Source organism: Lontra canadensis, unplaced genomic scaffold, assembly GCF_010015895.1.
Source record: "Lontra canadensis isolate GAN:19392208 unplaced genomic scaffold, GSC_riverotter_1.0 scaffold60, whole genome shotgun sequence".
NCBI lineage: Eukaryota > Metazoa > Chordata > Mammalia > Carnivora > Mustelidae > Lontra > Lontra canadensis.
In genome coordinates this window covers 985409-1003830 of record NW_022631054.1, presented here as the reverse complement: position 1 = coordinate 1003830, position 18422 = coordinate 985409, and the positions used below count along the sequence as shown (strand labels likewise).

At 50.1% G+C, this 18422-nt stretch overlaps 1 protein-coding gene across 2 annotated transcripts in view; it reads right to left on the bottom strand.

The window, feature by feature from the left end:
• Positions 1-9224, bottom strand: part of AZIN2 (antizyme inhibitor 2) — a 35571-nt gene extending 26347 nt beyond the window's left edge. The window contains exons 1-3 of one of the 2 annotated variants that reach the window (XM_032877138.1): positions 9016-9224; positions 8157-8337; positions 6434-6607 (exon numbers count right to left, since the gene is read on the bottom strand). In XM_032877138.1, the coding sequence (XP_032733029.1) occupies positions 6434-6607; positions 8157-8261 (279 nt within the window). In that variant the 5' untranslated portion in view covers positions 8262-8337; positions 9016-9224. The remainder of the gene's footprint in view (positions 1-6433; positions 6608-8156; positions 8338-9015) is intronic. The other variant, XM_032877137.1, reaches the window with a different exon arrangement.
• Between the last annotated feature and the right edge of the window lie 9198 nt (positions 9225-18422).

The window sequence follows — 18422 nt, the reverse complement described above, 5'->3', positions numbered from 1 at the left end:
CAAAGTCATATATATATATGATATATTATATCATATATATATTCTAATTCACTGAAAGACATTACATGGAGTCATGATAGGCCTAACAATAGGCTTGATACATTTTCCTGACAGACTTAATGTTTAAAGAGTATTCCTTGGTGGGGATACCTGGGTGGCTCAGTTGGTTAAGCATCTGCCTTCAGCTCAAATCATGATCCCAGGGTCCCTGCTCAGAGGGAAATCGGCTTCTCCCTCTCTGTCTGCCCCTCCCCCAACCTGTGCAAGCTCACGTGCTCATGCTCTCTCTCTCAAATAAATAAATAAAATCTTAAAAAAAAAAAAAAAAAGAATATTCTTTAATGTACTGGAAAGTTCACCAGACCAAGAGTCCTTTTCACACAGGTCATCTCACATCCCAAGGCCCACTGTGTGCATGGCGCTCTGCTGAGTGACTCTGGCTGGCCCTTCCCCGTGAGGGGCCTCCTCTTCCTCACCTTTACAGAACACATTCCACCGGCTTGCAGTATTAATGGTACAGATGTGTGCACCTACCACAAGCAGGCACTGAATGAGATGTCAGAAAAAGGGCCAGAGAACAAATAGTTTAGGTTTGGTCAGCCACAGAGGTTCCTTTTTTCTTTTTAAGATTTTATTTTGAGAGAGGGAGAAAGAGGACCTGTGTGCTCATGTGCAAGCCATGAGCAGGGAGAGGACCAGACGGGGAAAGGGGCAGCTGGGCAGAGGGGCAGAGGGGGAGGAAGAGGAAGAGAGCATCCAAAGCAGACTCCAGGCCAAGCACAGAGCCTGAGGCCAAGCTGGATCTCATGACCATGAGATCATGACCTGAGCCAAAACCAAGAGCCAGGTGCCCAATGGACTGAGCCACCCAGGCGCCCCAGCCATAGAGGTTCCCTGACATCTGCTCAACACTAAAGCAGCCAGAGAAAGGGCCCAAGTGAACAAGCATGGCTGTGATCCGATAGAACCTGACAGAATCAGGCAGTGGCCTGGCTTTGATAACCATCCATCATCGGCCAACCCTTGCTTTGGATTCACTGTTTTATCTACTCTTTGCACTAATCCCGTCAGAGGGGTGCTGACTCCACTCTAGAGAGAAGGAAACTGGTACTCAGTGGAGAGATGCAGCAGAGAGGGGGCAGAGCCAGCTTTCAAACTCAGGTCTGACTCTCTATGATGGAGGGCAGGAAATGAAGAGGAAGCCAGCTCCAAAAAAATGTAGGAGACACAGGGCCATTTTTAGCCATTCTGAGTTTATAATAGGTCTCTAATTTAATGTAGCAATTTTTCAACATGAGGTACTATCGTGCATTATCTCACGTGATACCTGTAACTGTCCTGTGACATATGCATTGGGCCACACTTTACCGAGGACCACAAGGAGCTCAGAGAAGCCCACGTGCCTGCGGAAACACTAAGGAAGAGAGCAGGATGGAGCTGGAACTGCTGCCCTCACAGCTGGCTTCCAAAGACCCTGAGTCCAAGTGAACGTGCAAATGTGTTTCTGCTCCTGACTTCACCACATGAGGAGGAAGCCACGGTGGCAATCTGGGGCTTGTGATTTAGCTATAAACACACAGTAATGACTGTTATTCATCGAAGGATTTCCATAGGCCAGGCATCGCCTTAAACATTTTATATTCATTTGTATTTAAGTCTCATAATAATTTTATGAGGTAGGAAGCAGAGACTCAGAAGTAAAGTGACATGTCCAAAGTCACACGGCTGGTAAGTGGCAAAGCTGGGACTCTAACCCAGGACTGTCAGACTTCGGCACACAAGCTCTTTACCACAGTACTGCAATGGGGAATTCAACCTCGAAGCGGACAAGTGTTCCTGGAGCATCAGTTGAGATGCTAAAGAAAACAAGTGGTGAGAGAAGCAGAAAATCTCTGACCCCTTGGAGCTTTCTTGGGTTGGGGCGGGGGCAGGCAAGAATAAATGAGCACTGAATGATGAAGGAGTTACAAACATGAGCAGAGCGTGGGGAAAAGGCATGGGATACTAGAGAGCCCGATGGGGGACCTGGATGTGAAGAGTCAAGGACAGCCTTTCTGAAGGTCAGAAAGTGAAGCTGAGCTCCACAGGAGGCCTCGTCCAGGCCCAGAGGGAGGGAAAGAACTTTCTGGTAGCAGGAAGAAGGTCCTGCCAAGACCCTGAGGCAGAATGTGCTCAGCCTGGTCGAGGACCAGGGGACCCTGGAGTGGCCTGGGCACGGAGAGCACCGTGGGGGGAAAACAAGGTGTCAGGGAGGTGGGTAGAGCCAACAGGAAGACCAAGAAGGCTGATGTGGATTTATATTTTATCCTGTGACTCAAGGTAATCCGTTGGAAGGGTTTCGAGGAGGGAAATGGCACAGTCAGATTTGTACTTGAACTGTAAGGTTTAAATGCACATCACTGGCTACCATGTGAGTACAGACTCAGGAAGCGCCGAGAGGATTCTGTGGGGGACTGGTGGCAATCTCCCGAGGTGAGGGAACAGATGGGAGAGAGGTACTCCAGGGGCAGGGCTGGCAAGTGTGGTGGGGGCTAGCTCGTGGAGCTGTCTGACTCCACGCCCAGCAGGCCAAGCAGCCCCTCTCCAAGGGGAAGATGGTGAGAGCGTTGGAGCACACTGGGTTCTAGGTGACCTGTGGGATCCAGGCAGCCACTGGATATATAAGGTCTGGTCTGGAGATCGAAATGTGGGAGGTGGTGGCATACTGATGGTATCTACAGCAGTGGGAGGAGATGAAATTCCCTAAGAGGAGGGAGAGTTTACAAAAGAAAGGGAGCCCGAGAGAGAATCCAAAGGCTCTCTCCCATTGAGAGAGAGGGAAGTCGGGCACCCAGGACCTGCAGAGAGGGGAGGAGCAAGGACTCATCCAGAAGGGGAACAACACCTAGATTATATAGTCTTGTCACGGCAAACCTTATCTTGTGACTCCTATCCATACAGAAGGAGGGTGTCAACTCTCACAGGTGCAGGGGAGAGGGGTTGGGCGGGGAGGGCAGGTGCAGAGCAGCGCTCCCGTTCCTCTCATTTACTTCTGAAGTCTTTAAACAAGGAACATAGGTTATTGTTAAGTGTTTTTAAAAAGAATCTGTCCCAAATGGGGAGTAGCTCTTAGTGGGTATAAAGTTCCTGTCCTGCAAGATGAAGGAAGTTCTAGAAATCTGTCGAACCATGTTTACAATCAACCATACTGTGCTGTACACTTAAAAATGTGTTAAGAGGGTAGATCTCGTGATAAGTGTTCTTTTTTTTATGATTTTATTTATTTGAGCAAGAAAGAGAAAGAGAGAGAGAGCACATGTGTTCACACAAGCAGGCGGAGAGGCAGAGGGAGAAGCAGACTTCCTGCTGAGCAAAGGGCCTGACATGGGGCTCAACCCCAGGACCCCGGGATCATGACCTGAGCCGAAGGCAGATGTTTAACCGACTGAGCCACCCAGGAGTCCCTCACGTTAAGTGTTCTTACCCCAAAAACAGTCGCTGTGTTGAATGTTGCTGAGAGTCTGGATAATAAGAGAACCAAAGAGTGCCCCTGACAAGGTCTAACTGCATCTACATGGACAGATCTCCAACCTGCCAAGCTTAAAGCTATTGTGACACAGTCCCCACCACATAAACATCTTTTATGTTTTGCATATTTTCTATGGATCATATTTGTACGTATTTTTTAAACACCATATACCCACCAAAGTCAAACAGAGATAATGGTGATTATCTCTGGAGACACAAAGCTGATGGCCTACGTGTGTATGTGAATGAATCAATGTATTCTTTGAATAATTCAAAATGCATGTTTAAAATCAAGTGCTTACTGAGTCTTGGGAGATCGCTGGGGAAGTTGGTAAGAGATTCCTCAGAGTAGTGAGAGTGGAAATGGGGGCGCATGGCTCAGATGTCGGAGTTAGAGGAAAGAGCCAGGTGCACACAGACAAGCGGGTGTAGACAGCTCTGTTTGGCCATGGAGAGAGAGCACGGGACTGCGCAGGAGGTGGTGTGGAGTCCCTGGAAGGCTTTTCAAGATGGGAGGATGCTGATAGAGACAGCAAGAAAAGGCAGAATGGGGGCAGGGGAGATGACATAAGGTCCTTGGGAAGGTGGGTGGGTGGACAAGAGGCCCATGCAAGGCATGGCCTGTGCCATTGACCTGTCCATGGCATAATTACACCCAGCTCACCGCTCACACCAGATCCTAGGTCAATGCTGGCCAGGGGCATGGTGAGGTTAAGTGTAGCCACTAACCATGGCCAACCAGAAGAGGGCAGTCTTGGCCTTTCAAGAAAAGCTGTGCTTCCTGGAGCCACCTCTCAGTAAGTGGGATCATCTCAACTGCAGGGAGGAAGCCATGGCCCCTCTCGGCCCTGGGTGTTAGCAAAGGCAATCGTCACCAGCTGGGGCCCAGCTCTGCCATCCCCTCCCTAAGGACATGGACAGATGCAGCGAGAGAGCTGGAGACCCCACACTACCACTGGCCACACTACACACGTGGCCACTCCCTAGTGAGTCACTCACATCCTGCGCCCCCTTCGCGGTCTGTTAAATGCTTTCTCACAGGGCTGTTGTCAGGATCAGGTAGTAGTAATTACCTCATATGGTTGTCGCGAGAATAAAATGAGATCATGTGAGAAAACGCTTGGCAAAACGCCTGACAGGACAGAAGCACTCAACAACAGTACGCACTTTTAACGTCCCTGCGGACTTCAAAGTCTAAGCCCAAACCCCCTCTAACTCTGCTCTTTGGAGGCCAGCTCTGAGGCCAGATGTTCAACACAGTGTCCCACCTCTGGGTTTCCAGATGCATAGGACCTGTCAGGGGGGTTGGCTCCTTTTCTTCACCCCTAGACCAAGAAGCCTGGAAAGGAGCCCCTTCCTCTTCTCCCAGAGCTGAACCCCGGCATGGCAGGCCTGCAGGGGGACGTCCAGGCTCTGCTACCAGCAAGCTGCGCACAGTTGGCCCCAGTCTCCTCCACTGTAAAATGGCGATCTCTCTCCTACTCTCCTCACAGGCTTGACGCAAGACACGCATGAAGCTAGGTGTGCAAAGGAAGAGCTAATGCCAAGAGGCTTTGCGATGACAATAGGAAGAGACTCATCTATCACTCAGAGCATTAACATTGTCTTTGAGAAAGGTTAACCTGCTTATTCTCACCATCCCACCATGCTGCACACCTCCTTCCCACCCAGAATCCCTCCACCCCTGTCATCCTGCCCAGGCTAGCTCTCCTCCTTTCTCCTTCCAGGGTCCCTTTCTAGAATCCTCCTCCTCCTAACACCCAACCACACTGCCAGCCAGGATTTCAAACGAGTTCCCCTCAAAACAATCATTACTAACCATTAAAAAAATAACAGTAATGACAACCTCACAAAGCAACGCCCACCAGGTTTGTTCTCACCTCAGGGCCTTTACACTTGCTGTTCCCTCTGCCTGGAAGCACATCCCCTAGTTATCCACCTGGCTTGATCCTTTGCTTTCTTTGGGTCCGTATTCAAATTTCAGCAAAGCCTTCTCTGGTCAAACTACATGAAAGTACAATCATCCTTCCTAACATTCCCTATTTCCCTTCCCCACTTTAACTTTCTCCCTAGCAATGACCATCTAAAACAACATAGATTTTCATCGTTTCACTTGTTTGTTTTTTAGAAAGCAAGTTCCATGAAAAAGGGCCATTTTTGTTTGGTTTGGTTTGTTCACTTGCTAAATCCCCACCTGAAATGTGCCCTCTGGTAGGTGCTCAAAAAAGGTTTGCTGAATGACTAAATGTGTCCAAAGTGGTGCTCTGAGAAAACTTTATACGCTTGAAGGCTGTCATCAACTAAGAACAGGAAGAAAGATGAGCGAAGTGTTCAACCCCCAGATGACAGAGCCTGTCTTACTCAACACTGGATTGCCAGCCCTAGTTACACACTGACCCGCACACTGCAGTCCGAAGACAGAGAATGACAGTAAGTAAGCAGAGTAAATCTAGAGAGAGCAGGAGGCGAATTCAGACAACAGTAGTAATCTCATTAGAAAGGCAGCAAAATTGGCAACACAACAGAATTCTCAAAGGACTAGTTGAGAAAAGGTACTGTCACACATTACTAAGACTATAAAAGAAAAAAGCAATGATAAGAAGGTATTTTTGTTTTGTTTTGTCTTGTTTTAATTAGAAGGATACCATGCAGAGCTCTAAGCCAAGAAGCCTGAAAATCTCAGTGAATAAGGTGACCCAACTACCCAGACACACACACACACACACACACACACACACACACACACACACACAGGGGTTCCCATTGAGAACTTCCACGCTTGTTTCTTCCTCCCTCATCCCTTCAAGCCTTCTTCCAAGTGGGTGGCCTGTCCCAGGGGGTAGGGGCCAATGGCAGCACCCCAGCCTCCTGTGTGCTGAGCAGGCAGCGAGGGTCAGTAAGGGAGAGCGGGAGTATAGGGGCTCACCTTGTTGGCACAGCTGAAGCCCAGCCCCAGCTCAGCCAGGACCTTCAGCACACCTGGGCTGCTGTTGCACTTGACTGTGTAAAAAGGCCGGACTCGGGGCAGGCACTTCAGGAAGCAAAAGTGCTTCCTCACCACAGCACCCAGGTCGGCCACGAAGAAGGCAGCAACGTCACCCTGCATGAGAAGAGTGAATGTGAGACCCCCCCTGCTTAGCTCCCTCCTGGTGCATACCATCTGCTATCCTCCCCGGAGAACCTGACCCAGGCCTCACTCTGGCCACCAAGCCACCCAGCTCTACCTCTACTGGTCTCTGCATAGAAGGCCAACTGCATTGGGGGTTCTGTGATCTGGCTCAAGTCCCCTCCTCCCCTCACTGCAGCTCCAGCCCCAGCTCCACACCTTCCAAGCTCTCGTTCCCATCATGTCCTTGGCGCAGAATAATACCCTTGTCCCCACTCGGATCTGGCAAATTCCCAGTCTACCTTCAAGGTTCCCCTCACAGGCTACCTCCCCCGAAACAACAACGCCACTCTGCCTTTAGGGCTCTCGCTGCATGTAACACATGCTTTCAAAGTATCAGGGCTGTATATACATTCGTTTTCTCCAGAAAAAGATAGATTCTTTGCAGGCCAAAGCTATGGCCTGCAGCCCGTGGCTTTCCATACGTAGGCGCCCGCTGAAGCCTTGCATGAGTCCCACCTACACTGCGACCCCTGCCTCTGAGCAACGGGTCACCACAGATTTGTTGAGGGCAAAACCTGTACGAGGCTCCGGGTGAGAAAGCATTTACTTCAACCCTCATTGGAACTCAGTTTCCCTTTTACGCTACACTTTTTTACTGAAGCCCACTTGGTGTCTGACGTGATGCTAAGGGACACAGGTGACCAGACAGGGCTCTGGCCCCGAAGGCGCTTGGGTCTTGAAGGCAACCAACCCTCTGAGCGATGACAGGTCCATTCAATAAATGTTCTCCCAGAGCTTCTCCACAACGCGGTGGAGGCCACAGAGAAAAGGAAATACAAAATCGGCCCAGGAGATTAGGACAAAGTGACACTGATGAGTAATGAGGAAGGACGGAAATAGGTAAGAGTGAGACAGGCTGGGAGAAAGGCATTCCAGGCAGAGAGAACAGCCTGGGCCGAGGGGCGATAACAGCACACGGCATCATCAGGAAGCAGCAGTGGTTCGGCTGGGATCAAGCATGATCCACTCTGGGCAAAGCCGGGCGGGTGCGGGGCTCCGAAGGCAGAACTCTGGCTTAACTTTGCAAGCAGTTGGGGACCGCCCGCCAATTCTGAGTTTGAGCATGGCTGTGATCGGGTTGGGGGGTAGCTAGTGAGAGGAGGCAGGGAGGAGGTTAGTGGGCCCCTAGAGAGATGAGGTCTGAACTACAAAGCCAGGGCCCAGCAGAGCACCCTGGGGCGGGCTGGTGGTTTAATGAGCTTGGTGGTGCCCTGGGGAGGGGGGCAAGCCAGACTCCCAGGTTTCTGACCTAGAGGGCGGGGTAGATGGTGGTGGTGCTGTTCATCAGGGGAGGGCAGGCAGGAAGGACAAAGTTTGGGGCAAAAACAAGGAAATAGGGGTCAAATGAGCCCATCTCGGGCCAACAGCAAAGACTGAATGTCAAATATGAAGGAAGATGAGGACCCAAGGTGTCCTTCCAGGAAAGGCAGCTGGGCCTGCATGGGGAATAAGAGACCCACCCCAACTCCCCGTCCCTCACCGCAGTGGCCTGTGAGGCCCCCAGAGTGAGCTCCTCCAACAGGTCTCGGGTGCTGAAGCCCTCCTCCACCATCACAAAGTCTGTTTCACTCAAGTAGCCAGCCATGCCGAGGAGGAGGAGCCGTTGGGCTGGATGGAGCTGCTGCCCCGCAGCCCCGCTGCCTTAGAAAGTATGCAACACACTGCAGGGGAAGACAGAGTAAAGTGAGGGGGCTCGCTGGAGGGCTGCCCTCCACTGCCCCTCTGACCTCCCCAAGCCGGGGCCCCAGTCCTGTCACACCCCTCCGCCAGCTCAAGCCTGGAGAGCTTAGGCCCCCTGGGACGGGTGGGGACGATCAGGAATCCTGGATTGGGACAAGGCATAACATGCCTAGATGTCACTGCCTCTCCGAGCCTCAGTTTTCCCATCTGCAAAACGGATGGATCATTTTAGAGATCCTTTCCAGTTATGAAAATCGGGTTTTAGCAAAAAGGGAAAGAAGGAGAGGGAGTAGGAAAGCCTAGAAGCTCGGGTGGGGAAGTTTTCAGGGGACCCCCAGTTTTGACCACGCCCAACTAAAGAGACTGGGGGTGGCCACACTAAGGAGTCTCAGCCCTAGAACAGGAGATTAGATTCGAGTCCCCCCTCAGCTCCGTGACCTTGGCTATGCCTTGTCCCCTCTCCGAGCCTCAGTTTCACCGTTTGTAAATGGGGGGGGGGGGGTAGCTGGCGGGCAGGTCCTGACGTGCCAGGATTCTAAGCGTGCATGGGGCCACATGGTGGGTAGGGGTCGCGGGCTCCCGGGCGGGAACCGTAGGCTGAGGTTCTGCCCGGGTGAGCCCTCCCGAGTGCAGGGCCAAGGACCCGCCCCCCACATCACCTTACCAAGCCCCGTCCTCCTTCGCGGGGGCCAGAGCCAGGCGCGCTGCTAGGGGGGGTCGCCGGTGACCTCGAAACTTGTGCAACACCCCAAGGAGGAGTGGCAGTTGCGGAGCCGAGGCCCCTGCTGAGAGGAGGCAAGGGGGCCGGGGGCAGGTCAGCACTGGAGCCGAGGGCGTCCGCCCCCGGAGGCTCCCCGAGCCACTCCCCGCACTCGCCTTAAAACGCATTTACACGGCTTCGGCCCATAGGTCTCCCCAGCGAATGAATCGGATCCTCGGCGCCTCCGCTCGCCCGCTCCCCCCGGCTCGGGCCCCGCGGCCTGCGCCCCGCCCGCCCAGCAGCCACCGACCCCACGCCCCGCCTGCCCCCGCCGCCTGCTTATATAAGCCCCGCCCAGGCCCCGCCCCTGACGCCCAGGCCCCGCCCCGCTCGGCCCCCTCCGTAGCCCGGGCAACCGGGTGCCGCCATCCCATTGGTCGATTCCGACATAAAGCATTCCCCTCTGCCACCCTGCTCCGCAAACCTGAGTAAGCTTCAATCCTGCCAGCCCGGCGGGCTGCACAGCTACCCCACACTGGGAAGTGGGAACTGCAGAGCCGCCACCTCAGCATCTGGAGCGCCTACACGCTGGGAAGCTTAGGTCCTGGATCATGGATCTTAGCGAGCGGGCAGGAAGCCAGGAGGTTTTCTATTTGCTCTGGGAAATCTTCTCTACCTCCTCTCGCGGGTGCCTCTCTCTTCTCCTCTTGGTGATCTCCTCATTTCATCCCTCAAAGCCTAGGTCAAAGTCATCTCCTTGTGTTACTTTTCTAATAAAATCCTTAATTACCTCTCCCAGCATCTTCTCTGATTCTTCCAACTCAAAACCCAGCTAAAATGTCTTCAAAAACGTGACTTTCCCAGTTCAGGGCAATCTCTCCCTTCATCCCACCTTCTGAATCTGGCAAACTCCTACTCACTTTCAAATAAAATGTCTCCTCCAAGATGCATTCTCTGACTTCCTCTCAACTCAATGCATTTTTTTTTTCTCTTCTACACCTGACAAACTCCTGCTCACCTATCAAAGTACAGTATAATGTGACCTTCCCTGTTGAGCGTCCATGACTTTCCTTGGCTGGAGGGACAATGGAACTCACAGCGGTTATATCTGTGTGCACTCCTCACTCATCTGGCTCTTGTTACCCAGAGCATGAGAATCCTATTGTTGCTTTACACTTCTTGCTTGGTTACACTTCCCAACTATTGTGTGATCTCCCAAGGGCAGGAAATGAGGACCTGACTCCTCAAAAAGTATCCAGTGCCTGCTGTAAACAAGAGTGCCAAAGACGATTCAGTATCTGTGTTATTCAAAAACTGCTTCAAAAGTCCATCTGAAACAGTGATTGTACAAGCATAGCCAGGACATTCTTAAGAAGGAAGGAAGGAAGGAAGAAAGGAAGGAAGGAAGGAAGGAAAAGAAAAGGAAAGGTAAGGAAAGAAAGGAAAAGAAAAGAAGAAAAGAAAAGAAAAGAAAAGAAAAAGAAAGGACTGGTCTAAGAGACCAGATATCAAAATATTTTATAAGCTATAGTCTTTAAAACGTGCTGCTGTGCAGGAAGAGACAGCAGAACAGAAGAGAGTCTAGAACAGTCTCATGCAGATTGTAGAATCTGATAGGTAATGGGGGCAGCATTTCAAATCCGTGGGGCCAAAGGGCTCTTTGGTCCAACATACGTGTTTATGTTCTCTGCCGGGCTGTAGGCTTCTTGAAAGCCAGAGGCACTTCTTGTCCTGCCTCAGTACCTCCCTAGGGCATCATGCACAACCTAATTGGAAGGCACTCAGCATACATATGGTGTAGACCGTGGGAGTATGGAAGAGCCATTTTCTGCTCCCTACTCAGCCTGACCACATGACTGCTGAGTGTCCTTGGTTGGGTCATTCTGCTTCGACCAAGGTTCCCTCTGCCTAGCTTGGTTTCCCCACTGTGAACCGAGAGGGTTCAGACTGAGTGAGTTCTCTAGGCCCTTCTGCCTGGAACTGTCTTGCTCTCTATGCATTGCAGCAGCCTTTCAGGGGCAGTCCTCTTGACAGGATGGGTCATCGGCAGGTCCTTGCAAGTCTCTGCTTTGAGAGATTTGTAGTCATTTGCACCATAAGATGAATTCGTGACTGAGGTCTTCCTGAGACTAAGCATCCAAGGTAGCTATGGCAGAAACCTCAAAAGGAGCCCTCAAGAAAAGATGACAGCAAAAGAAAGGTATGGACACTCCAACAAACTGGCTCTATTTTGTTTTAATTATTCATTGAGCTGGCTGTATTTGGATGCCATGGTCTAAGTCTGCCTCACTAGCTCTTGTCATCACCTGGTACATAGTTAAGTACACAGTGGGCCCATTCAGTCTTCTTACTGAATGAACCAAAAAAGGTAAGAAGGAACAAGCCCGAATCCACCCTATCCATTTGTAATTTGTCACGGGTTAGTAGTCAGAGCAGAAAAATCTGTATCCCTGGGCTGGATACAAATAAGCTGTAGATTTATCTTTTTCCCTCCTGGGTATGTGATGTCACTGAATCTCCATGACAACCCTATGTCATAGGGGCTATAATTGTTCGCATTTTATAGATGACGAATCTGAAAACTCAGAGAAGTTCGGTAACCTGCCCAGGGTTACATCACGAGTAAAGGGGGAGCCCGGATTTAAACCCATCCGTCCCAATTCAGCCTTTATGCTTTCCTGCCAACCAGTGCCTGAGCATTTGGGCCCCAGGTCACCAAACATCACCCAATCATCCTGCTGGCATCCGGATGAGAGGCTGGTCGCTCCTCTTCTGCCAGGCTCCTGTACCGCTATTATCCCTGCACAGCCCTCAGAAACATGTTGCTGAAGCAGGACAAAGAGCCTCTCTTCTCTGGCCAGGATCATGTCAGTCAATTTCAACCCATTCCTCCTAAACCAATCATAATTATAGTCACAACCACAGCAGAAATAAAAATGCCTTACATGTGTCGAGAACTGGAGAGTTTACAAAATACTTTCTGGTTCATCATTTCATTCAGGGTTCCCAATGCTTCACAGGATTGGACATCAGTTCAATTTAGGCTTGGCTGAGGAAAATAAGAGGACAAAACTCCCAAAGCGGGACATCTGGGTGGCTCAGTCAGTTAAGCATCTGCCTTTTAGCTCAGGACATGATCCCAGAGTCCTGGGATCAAGTTTAGCATTGGTGGGGGGGTGGGGTCCCTGCTCAGCAAGGAGACTGCTTCTCCCTCTGCCTGCTGCTCCCCCTGCTTGTGCTCACTCTCTCTCTCTTCCTGACAAATAAATAAATAAAATCTTTTAAAAATTTTTCACGAGACCATGAACAAACACAGGTCGGTTCTGCTATACAATGTTGGAGGTGGGCAGTCAAGCCTGGTGTGGCAGCTCCACAAGGTCATCAGGAACCAAGGCTCCTCCCCTCTTCTAACTCTGCCATCCTCATCTCCTGGCTTCTGGCTTCATGGCCCAAAATGGCTGCAGGAGCATTCCCAGAGCTAACATTTAACCAGTAAGACCAACTGATCGGTGCCCATCTCCCTGTGATTGTTCCCAACATTAAGGACAAGCACTGGATGGTGCGGTCACCAGGAAAGCTCGCTCCAGTCTCCATCACCAAATTGCACATTTGTTAACTTCCTAGGGCTGCTGTACCAAAGTACCAAAGACTGGGTGGCTTAAGACAACCGACATTTGTTGTCACAGTTCTGGAGGCTGGAAGTCCCAAATCAAGGTGTCAGCCGTGCCGTGCTCTCTCTCTGATGGTCCTAGGGGAGACTCTTCCCCTGCTCGCATGACTGTCTTCTCACTGTGCTTCTTCACACCAATCTTCCTGTGTCTGTATCTGATTCTGTGTCCAAATTTCCCGTTTTAATAAGGACTCCAGTCATATTGGGTGAGGACCCACCCAAATGACCTCATTTTAACTTGATTTACCTATGTAAAGACCTTATTTTCTTTCTTTTTTTAAAAAAAGATTTCATTTAAAAAATAATAATAAGATTTTATTTATTTCGGGCACCTAGGTGGCTCAGTAGATTAAGTGTCTGCCTTCGACTCAGGTCGTGATCCCAGAGTCCTAGGATGGAGTCCCACATTGGGCTCCCTGCTCAGCGCGGCGTCTGCTTCTCTCTCTGCCCCTCCGCCCCATGCTCACTCTCTAACTCTCTCTTTCTCCCTCTCTCTCTCTCAAATAAATAAATAAATAAAATATTTTTTAAGAAAAAATATTTTATTTATTTAAGAGAGACAGAGCAAGAGGTAGAATACCAGCAGGGAAGAAGGGTAAGGGGAGAGGCAGAGGAAGAGGGAGACACAGGCTCCCCCCGGCTGAGCAGGGAGCCTGATGGACTGGATCCCAGGACCCTGGGATCATGACCTGAGCCAAAGGCAGATACTTAGCTGACTGGACCGCCCAGGGGTCCCTATTAGTCCCATTTTACAAATGAGAAAATTGGGGTTAAATCCTTTGTCTAAGGTCAAACAACTAGTGAGTAATAGAGCTGGGACTTAACTCTGGTCTGGCAAACTTGATGCCTATAAGACAGGCCCTGGGAATGGGGCAGGAAGCCAGAACAAAGAAGGTGAAGACCAGGTCAAGAGCAAATGACAGGAGACCCAAGAGAGGCTGGAACTGAGAGTCAGACACAAGCTGACCTGGCAGAAAGGGCACGAACGGCAAATTCCCAGGAGGCATCAGTGAGATGGAGACTTTGAAGCAACCAGAAGCTGGAAGCAGCCTTCAGCATCGCAAGAGCAGAGCTGTCTTCAATTTCGGGATGGAAACCAGTAATACCAGTAGCCACCATGGATTGAGCGTACTACCAGCCCCAGGCACGGTAGTATGCATTAATAATAACATGGCCAGAGTACTTGCCATCACGTGGCCTTGTTGTAAGATGGATATAACCCCTAACCTCACAGCCGCCTGATGTGTGCCGTTGGTATTAGAGGGGAGGCAACACGAAGGAGAGGCTAATCTCAAGGTCCCAAAACGAGCGTGAGGCACCACCAGGCTACATACATTTCCTCCATCCTCACAACAAGCCTGCAAAGTGAGAATTATTACTCTCATTTCACAGTGGAGGAATTTGAAACCCAGAGAGGCCTAGTGATTTTCCCAAGACCACACAGTAGGCAGATGGCAGAGTCTGGACTCCACCTCAAAGCTCTACAGTGAGGAAATTGGAACCATGTAGCCCAGGGTCATGTGGGAGCAGACCTTGGCCCCCACCCGTGGGAACCCAGAATTCTAGTTATGAGTGAGGTGTCCGTATCCCCTGACACAGAGGCAGGTGGGACAGAGGCCCAGGACGAGGCACTGAGGAGGCGAGGTTCGAGTGTGGTGACTGCCTGTGGGATTATCATCACACCCCTTCCCTAGACAAATGAGGTGCTGAGATGCTGAGTTTGGTAGTTTGAATCTCTTTATGTTTATTTTCACTCTCTTTCAAGCTGAACAGAAATGTGAAAAAATAGTAATAGTGTGTGACAATTAGGGAATTCACACACCCTCTCTTAAGCCGGATCTGAGTCATTTCTGACAAATGTGATAGGAAAACAACAACAACCAAATAAAAACTACTCAGGGGAAAATTCTATCTCCAGCTGCCGTCCCTGGAGACACCGGGAGGGGATGGAAAATGCTGTGGCCTCTCCCACCTTCTCCAGCAGCTCTCAGATGGGAGCAGATGCCTCAGCTTTGCCCCAGAGTTTCAGATTCGGAAAGTCAGAGGAAGGCTTGACAATATGCATTTCTGACAAGTTCCCAGGGCATGCTGAGGCTGCTGGCCCAGGGACCACACTTTGAGAACACCTGCTTCAGTGAACTTGAGGCACAGCCTGCAAAGAGGTCAAAGCTGAATACTCTTGAAAGAAGGGCATCAGGTTCTCATCCCCAGCGGTAGAATGGGGCAAAAACCATCCTGGGCTGAACGGTTGTACCATCTCTAGATAACAAGAGAACACATTTCAGGGGTGGATAAGCTTCAGTCCACTTCCTGGCTGTGTGACCTTGGCAAACTTACTTATCCTGCGTGAACCCTCCCTTTATTTGTCTGTGAACTGGACACAAGCATGCCTACCTCCTAGAATGGGTGTAAGGAATTCACAAGGATGTAAAAGCTTTTGCCTAGTGCCTGGCACATACATTCACAAACGCATTCTAAGAGGTAGCAATTAATGTTATTACCTGGAGCCAGGGGTGCAGGAGGTCAGAGGAGAAAATCTGGAAATGTATCAGAAGGACCCTGCTGGGGCAGGGTGGGAGAAACAGCTCCACAGGGAGCTTTGTCTGGGGACATGGGCTAAGGGACACCCACCAGGGGTCAGAGGCTCAGGGAGAGTCAGCCCAGTGTGAGTGGGTGGGTGGTAGAATTCCATTCCATTTCCCAAGAAATTGGAACTGAGGCCCATGTGCTGAGCACTGAGTCATGCCAGCGTGACCCAAGCTGGGCCTCTTTCTAAATTACCGTAGTGGTCATGTTCTCCTCTGGAAAACTGCTCACTCACCCCCAGGCAGAGTGGAACCAGGCAGCCATGTCATACTTCAGGGCGCTCTGTTCCCCTCCCCCACTACTGACTAAACATCCCCACATCCTTAGGCCTCCAGTGAACGCACCAATCAGAGACATGGAGACTGTGCTCGGGTGATAGGTCAGAGTCAGGGTCAATGGAATCTACTCTAGAGGGAGCCAGAGGCTTCTACTCACACCTCGAGTCTGGGATAGACCCTGGATCCTTTGGGTAGCCTCCTTCACAGAGGTATAACAGTCCTTGATGACATGGACACCAGGCTTCTTGCCCTTGAAAGGCACAGTGTCACTTCCTCTGCATTCTCTCGGCTAAAGTGGGTCATGGAGCTGTCCCAGATTCAGTGTGGGATGAGGCTGGTTCCTCAGGGCCGTCTTGGGAGCCTAGCTGCCCCAAAAGCCATCCAGTCTCTGTACTGCCCACTGCCCTGACTCTGAATCGTGCTCGTCATCTCTAGCCTGGAGGTCTGCAATAATTTTCCAAGTAATCCCCCTGTACTACTCTTCCCTCCTGTCAATCTAGTCCCCACACAGCCCCCAGCATGTTATTAAAATGCAAATAATGTCAAAATGCAAATTAAGTCAGGGTCAGATTTCTCTGTTGCTAGTGGGATCAAGTCCCTGATCCTTGACAACACCTGCGGGGCCCTCTGTGAGGGACCCAGCTCCAGCCTCCTCTCTGCCCAGCTCCTCACTCTCCCTGCCACCACCATGGCCACTGTCCCATAGCTCCTCCAAGCCACTTCGCCCATTCCTTTCCTGGTGCCTTCGTGTTTGCTGGTCCCTCTGCCTGGAACACTTTCCCCACCTCTTCACCTGCCCCACTGCTGCTCATTCTCCAGGTCCCTGCATAAATGTCCTTTCCTCAGAGAGGCTGTCCCCGACACCTGGGAGCAGTCAACACATTTTTTTGGTTCAGAGTAAGAAAAAAATCCCACTCACACCAGCTCAAGCAAAAAGTGAATTTCTTTTTGCCTCACGTACGGAAGCCACTGGAGGGCAAAACGTTCAGGTTCAGACTTTGCTTTGGGTCTCAGCTCTGCCTTCCTCAGGACTGGTTTCCTCCCCAGGTGGGCTCTTACCCCACCACCGGCCCTGGACCCCAGGACTGTCTCCTCAGCCCTGTCTCTGATTGGCCGGGCCTGGGTCTATAGCTACCCCTCTCCCCCAGATAGGAGATGGGATCAATATGGAAGGAGAGTGGGGAGGGGGTACTTCCCCAAAGGAAAAATAGGGTGTTGTTACCTAAAGAAGAGGGATGCATCCTAGGCCAGTAAAAAACCACCAATGTACTCCCTTTCTCCCTTTGTGGGTACTCTGTTCACTTCACACATTCAGGCACTCTCTCTCTCTTTTTTTTTTTTTAAAGTAATTAAGTTATTTTTAAGTAATCTCTACACCCAGCATGAAGCTTGAACTCACAACCCGGAGATCAAGAGTCAGGCGCGCCACTGACAAAACCAGCGGGGTGCCCTTCAGGCAGTCTTGCCTTAGGATCCTCCCACAGGCTGCTCCTTCTGCCTAGAATGCTTTTCTTCTTCTTTTTTAAGAATATAAATCCTTTAGGGCTCCTGGGTGCCTCAGTCAGTTCAGCATCTGCCTTTGCCTCAGGTTATGATCCCAAGGTCCTGGGATTGAGTCCCCACCAGGCTCCCTGCTCAGCGGGGATCCTGCTTCTCTCTCCCTCTGCTGCTCTCTCTCTCTCTCTCAGGCAAATAAATAAAATGAAATCTTTAAAAGAAAAAAAAATAGAAATTCTTCAAAACATTATTTTATTTTGAAAATTCATACAGAGGGGCACCTGGGTGGCTCAGTGGGTTAAAGCCTCTGCCTTCGGCTCAGGTCATGATCCCAGGGTCCTCGGATCGAGCCCCACATCGGGCTCTCTGCTAGACGGGGAGCCTGGTTCCCTTCCTCTCTCTCTCTGCCTACTTGTGATCTCTCTCTCTCTCTCTGTCAAATAAATAAACAAAATCTTTAAAAAAAAAAGTGAAAATTCATACAGAAAATTTCTAAAAATAATATATACCCTTCACCCAGATTCCACAAATATTAACATTTTGATACTATTTGTATCTTTCTTTTTCTCTGTGTACATGTATATTTATACAAGTGTGAATACACATGCATATTGTGTATCTATATCTATGTGTCCCTATAATTTATTTTTTCTGAACTGTGTGAGAGTAAATTGTAGACATAATTTCCCTTTACCCATAATACAACAGTGTGTGTTTTGCCAGGAATGTGCTTTATCCGGATGTCTATATGATTCACTTGGATGCGGCACACCTCACCTTCTTCAAGTCTTTGATCCAAAGTAACCTCATCAAGGAGGCTGACCCAATCCACCTTGACAAGACATCAACCCACCCCCTCCATACCCAGTTTTCATTCTCAGGTCTTAGCCCCTCTTTACTTTTTCTTCTTTTACACCTTTCACTTTCTAGGTTAGTTGGAATTTACATATTGTCTATGTATTGTAAACTTTATAAGGACAAGGATCTTGTGTTCACTGAAATATCCCATGCTCCTAAAACAGTACTTAGCAGATAGCAGACCGTCAATAAATACTTATGGAATTAACGAATGAATGAATGAATGAATGACTAGGGCAACCTAACGTCACAGCAAATGAGTAACAGTGCTTTCCAGCAGGTCCTGCCACAAGCCAGGCGCTGTTCTCAGAGATGTTCTGTGATGTCCTCTGGGGCTGCTAAGGCTTTCAGTGGGACCATCTGTGATGCTGGTTCCATAGCCCCTAGCCATTGTAGGTTTGACCCAAGACAAAATTAGCAGATCTCAATGTTGCCATTGTTACCTTTGACTTCCCTTTCTCTCTCATTCTCCCCCCC